The sequence below is a fragment of the Coregonus lavaretus genome, assembly GCF_964263955.1.
Source record: "Coregonus lavaretus genome assembly, contig: HAP1_SCAFFOLD_6884, whole genome shotgun sequence".
Lineage (NCBI taxonomy): Eukaryota > Metazoa > Chordata > Actinopteri > Salmoniformes > Salmonidae > Coregonus > Coregonus lavaretus.
In genome coordinates this window covers 24081-30080 of record NW_028156217.1, presented here as the reverse complement: position 1 = coordinate 30080, position 6000 = coordinate 24081, and the positions used below count along the sequence as shown (strand labels likewise).

The 6000-nt window shown below is 42.8% G+C and overlaps 1 protein-coding gene across 1 annotated transcript; it reads left to right on the top strand.

Moving 5' to 3' along the window:
- Window positions 1-4878: 4878 nt before the first annotated feature.
- Window positions 4879-5636, top strand: LOC311126607 (mitochondrial basic amino acids transporter-like; the record flags this gene model as incomplete). The annotated part of the gene is made up of 1 exon (XM_084200607.1): window positions 4879-5636. A coding segment is annotated over one exon (569 nt), but the record flags the coding sequence as incomplete, so codon positions are not given.
- Between the last annotated feature and the right edge of the window lie 364 nt (window positions 5637-6000).

Genomic DNA, 6000 nt, shown 5'->3' with positions numbered 1-6000 from the left:
TTAGCAGAATGTATTTTTTTATACCCGTTTTTCTGAGCTAATAGTCAGCAGGCCAGAACATAATATAATAGCAGCCCAATTCATTCCCCATCACTATAACACATCCGGTTAGTAAATAATCAATTCAATGACACATTTGAGATAAAATCACCAATGTCTCTAGTAAATGAGTTTTGTAGTCTTTGTCTATTTCTCTGTGCGTTGATTGGTGAAAAATAGTTAGCCTACCCTATTTCTTATTAGCTCAAAACAATCAGCTTGCTTGCAAGAGAAAATTTAGCTTTCGAAAAGTCTCAAAAGAAAGGCATATTTATGAAATAGAAGTTTCAAGGAAGAATGGACAGATAGATTTGCATTCATCGTACCACATTTCTCCAAATTTCTCTGATGCCAAACCAGTGTATCTTGTTTGCAACAAAACTGTCGCTGTTTGTAAAAAATGTAATCTTTGACGTCATATGATTCTAAGCAATGTAAGCTACTTTTACAAGTTACATTGCCCTATCCCAGACAGAGGCACGAGGCAGAAATATTAAAGTTTAAACTGCTAGCTACTCTTCCATGGCTTAACACATCAAGAGAAGGTCACAAGTGCGTCCCTAAAAGCTGCCTGGGTTTAAACATCTCTTTTACAGAAAGTGAATAGCCAGAGTTACATCGTAGGCCTATTAGATTACTTCACAAGCAAAGTAAAACATTTTACTTCTCGGCTAAAGTACTTCATAGTTGTGGTTCTCTGTAGCTCAGCTGGTAGAGCACGGCGCTTGTAACGCCAAGGTAGTGGGTTCGATCCCCGGGACCACCCATACACACAAAAAAATTTATGCACGCACGACTGTCAGTCGCTTTGGATAAAAGCGTCTGCTAAATGGCATATTATTATTAGTTCAGCCTCTGAATGTCATAGAGACAAAACAAATATATCCCCATATGCATCAGTCGTGTCTTAATTATTATATATTTTTCTTTTTAGGGGTAGATCAGCTTTAATATTGCAGATAAATTGTAACTTCCATCAATGTAATTGTCTGCATCACTTCCAATCCCCCATACGTTTTTATTTTCTTGCTAATATATATATATATATATACAGTGGGGAAAAAAAAGTATTTAGTCAGCCACCAATTGTGCAAGTTCTCCCACTTAAAAAGATGAGAGAGGCCTGTAATTTTCATCATAGGTACACGTCAACTATGACAGACAAAATGTGGGGAAAAAATCCAGAAAATCACATTGTAGGATTTTTAATGAATTTATTTGCAAATTATGGTGGAAAATAAGTATTTGGTCAATAACAAAAGTTTCTCAATACTTTGTTATATACCCTTTGTTGGCAATGACACAGGTCAAACGTTTTCTGTAAGTCTTCACAAGGTTTTCACACACTGTTGCTGGTATTTTGGCCCATTCCTCCATGCAGATCTCCTCTAGAGCAGTGATGTTTTGGGGCTGCCGCTGGGCAACACAGACTTTCAACTCCCTCCAAAGATTTTCTATGGGGTTGAGATCTGGAGACTGGCTAGGCCACTCCAGGACCTTGAAATGCTTCTTACGAAGCCACTCCTTCGTTGCCCGGGCAGTGTGTTTGGGATCATTGTCATGCTGAAAGACCCAGCCACGTTTCATCTTCAATGCCCTTGCTGATGGAAGGAGGTTTTCACTCAAAATATCACGATACATGGCCCCATTCATTCTTTCCTTTACACGGATCAGTCGTCCTGGTCCCTTTTCAGAAAAACAGCCCCAAAGCATGATGTTTCCACCCCCATGCTTCACAGTAGGTATGGTGTTCTTTGGATGCAACTCAGCATTCTTTGTCCTCCAAACACGACGAGTTGAGTTTTTACCAAAAAGTTATATTTTGGTTTCATCTGACCATATGACATTCTCCCAATCCTCTTCTGGATCATCCAAATGCACTCTAGCAAACTTCAGACGGGCCTGGACATGTACTGGCTTAAGCAGGGGGACACGTCTGGCACTGCAGGATTTGAGTCCCTGGCGGCGTAGTGTGTTACTGATGGTAGGCTTTGTTACTTTGGTCCCAGCTCTCTGCAGGTCATTCACTAGGTCCCCCCGTGTGGTTCTGGGATTTTTGCTCACCGTTCTTGTGATCATTTTGACCCCACAGGGTGAGATCTTGCGTGGAGCCCCAGATCGAGGGAGATTATCAGTGGTCTTGTATGTCTTCCATTTCCTAATAATTGCTCCCACAGTTGATTTCTTCAAACCAAGCTGCTTACCTATTGCAGATTCAGTCTTCCCAGCCTGGTGCAGGTCTACAATTTTGTTTCTGGTGTCCTTTGACAGCTCTTTGGTCTTGGCCATAGTGGAGTTTGGAGTGTGACTGTTTGAGGTTGTGGACAGGTGTCTTTTATACTGATAACAAGTTCAAACAGGTGCCATTAATACAGGTAACGAGTGGAGGACAGAGGAGCCTCTTAAAGAAGAAGTTACAGGTCTGTGAGAGCCAGAAATCCTGCTTGTTTGTAGGTGACAAAATACTTATTTTCCACCATAATTTGCAAATAAATTCATTAAAAATCCTACAATGTGATTTTCTGGAGAATTTTTTTTTCAATTTGTTTGTCATAGTTGACGTGTACCTATGATGAAAATTACAGGCCTCTCTCATCTTTTTAAGTGGGAGAACTTGCACAATTGGTGGCTGACTAAATACTTTTTTTCCCCACTGTATATAAAATACATGAAAATCACGTTTTTGACATTTGATATCAATATGAGTGAGGTACAGTGCATTCGCAAAGTATTCAGACCCCTTGACTTTTCCACATTTTGTTATGTTACAGCCCTATTCTAAAATAGATTAAATTGTCCCCCCCCCCCCCCCTCTTCAATCTACACACAATACCCCATAATGACAAAGCAAAAACAGGTTTTTAGAAAATTATGCAAATTTCTGTAAAAAAAAAAAGAAATATTTTTTTTGTATTACATTTACATATGTATTCAGACCCTTTACTCAGTACTTTGTTGAAGCACCTTTGGCAGCGATTACAGTCTCGAGTCTTCTTTGACGCTACAAGCTTGGCACACCTGTATTTGGGCAATTTCTCCCATTCTTCTCTGCAGATCGTCTCAAGCTCTGTCAGGTTGGATGGGGAGCGTCGCTGCACAGCTATTTTCAGGTCTCTCCAGAGATGTTCAAGTCTGAGCTCTGGCTGGGCCACTCTAGGACATTCAGACTTGTCCCGAAGCCACTCCTGCCTTGTCTTGGCTGAGTGTTTAGGGTCGTTGTCCTGTTGGAAGGTGTATGTTCGGCCTAGTCTGAGGTCCTGAGTGCTTTGGAGCAGGTTTTTTCATCAAGGATCTCTCTGTACTTTGCTCCGTTCATCTTTCCTTTGATCCTGAATAGTCTACCAGTCCCTGCTGCTGAAAAAACATACCCACAGCATGATGCTGCCACCACCATGCTTCACCGTAGGGATGGTACAGGTTTCCTCCAGACGTGACGCTTGGCATTCAGGCCAAAGAGTTCAATCTTGTTTCTCGTGGTCTGAGAGTCTTTAGGTGCCTTTTGGCAAACTCCAAGCGGGCTGTCATGTGCCTTTTACTAAGGAGTGGCTTCTGTCTGGCCACTCTAGAACAAAGTCCTGATTGGTGGAGTGAAGCAGAAATTCTTGTCCTTCTGGAAGTTTCTCCCATCTCCACAGAGGAACTCTGCAGCTCTGTCAGAGTGACAATCAGGTTCTTGGTCACCTCCCTGACCAAGACCCTTCTCCTCCGATTGCTCAGTTTGGCCGGATGGCCAGTTCTAGGAAGAGTCTTGGTGGTTCCAAACTTCTTCCATTTAAGAATAATGGAGGCCACTGTGTTCTTGGGGACCTTCTGTGTCTCTACACAATCCTGTCTCGGAGCTCTATGGACAATTCCTTCGACCTCATGGCTTGGTTTTTGCTCTGACATACACTGTCAACTGTGGGACCTTATATAGACAGGTGTATGCTTTTCCAAATCATGTCCAATCAATTGAATTTACCACAGGTGGACTCCAATCAAGATGTAGAAACATCTCAAGGATGATCAATGGAAACAGGATGCACCTGAGCTCAATTTCAAGTCTCGTAGCAAAGGGTCTGAATACTTATGTAAATAAGGTATTTCTGTTTTTTTTCCTTCTATAAACCTGTTTTCATTTTGTCTTTACAGGGTATTGTGTGTAGATTGATGAGGCAAAAAATGAATTTAATCAATTTTATAATAAGGCTGTAACTTAACGAAATGTGGAAAAAGTCATGGGGTCTGAATACTTTCCGAAGGCACTGTATGTTATAAAAAAAAATGAATATATATGTTGTTATTGCAAACATGCAGCACTGCCTTAGGAGTGTGCCATATCATGATTTGATGAGGGATTTGTTACTGTAATATAACAAAAACGGTTGCCAACACTTGCAAGAATACTTTTCTAGGCAAAAGTGTTCCATGTTTCATTCATACACATTAGTTGGTTTCTGCAACATCTGGTGGTGGAGCAACCTAGCTAACTAGCCAAGCCAGCTAACTAGCCAAGCCAGCTAACTAGCCAACCTAGCTAACTAGCCAACAAATCAAACAATTTGTGGATCACACACTGCCCTTTCAAGCTAGCCACTTAGCTACCTCTGTAGCAAATAACATTTTAGATTATCTGAGCTAGCTAGCATAATGTACTCTGCTCTGCCCCTGCACTGCTAGGAAAGCGTGTGTACCATAGCATTTGAGTTCAAAGGGTTCACCAATGGCACTAACTTTAATAAAAAGTTGACAACTTTCAGGAAAATAATTGTATGGCCACCTATTTCATGTTTCTCCACAAGTCAACCTTTCCATATTGGTGCCCATCACTAGTATTTATAATTATACTGTGTTACTAAGGCACTGGGGAGAAGAAGTCCAAGAGGAAGCTGTACAAGAACTCCCTGGACTGCCTGGCCAGTATCTACAAGCGGGAGGGGCTGCTGGGGGTGAACCACGGCATGGTCACCACGCTGATCCGAGAGACCCCCTGCTTTGGAGTCTACTTCCTGACCTACGACTTTCTGACCCGCTCCATTGGCTGCGAGCCCGGCGAACCTTACATGATCCCCAAGCTGCTATTTGCCGGCGGGATGTCCGGGGTCACCTGCTGGCTGTCCACCTATCCTGTGACCGTGATTAAGTCCCGCCTCCAGGCGGACGGGATGGGCGGAGTCTACCAGTACAGCAGCATCGCTGACTGCGTGCGGCAGAGTGTGAGAAGGGAGGGGCTCAGAGTGTTCACACGAGGTCTCACCTCCACCCTGCTCAGGGCGTTTCCCGTCAACGCTGTCACCTTCGCCACAGTCACTCTGGTGCTGATGTACGCACGGGGGGTGGAGGAGGGGCCCAAGGAATGTGAACCGGCGTCCCCCGGCACAGCTCACCACACACAGCTACAGCAGCAGGCCCAAGCCTCCAGCCTGTGACCTGAGTCTGGAGGTGTTACTCCCACCTGAGCTGCTCTACTGTGGGGTGGGGGAGGGAGGGAAACCCATAGGGGCCCAATGCCCTTTGAATCTCTGAGTATGGAAACACATAGACTCCTGATTCAGCTATTTGTATATCTATAGATATGCTGTGTCGCCACTTGACTTGTAAATATAATTTACTTATAATTTACTCTAAGCACTGATAATGTTGGAAGATGAGATAAAGAAAGAAAACCAAAATGGTTATGGTTAGGTCGCTGGTACTAACTGGTACGACCACAAGTCTACTAACTAGGACTGTAATCAAATCAAATGTTATTTGTCACATGCTTCGTAGACAACAGGTTTAGACTAACAGTGAAATGCTTACTTACGGGTCCTTTTCCAACAATGCAGAGTTAAAGATAAGATATATTTTTTAAATATAGAATACAAATAGTGACATGGGGAATAAATACACAGTGAATAACAAATAAAAATAAAGAGTTAAAATAACATGGCTGTATACAGGGAGCCCCAGTACTGAGTCGATGTGCAGGGGTACGAGGTA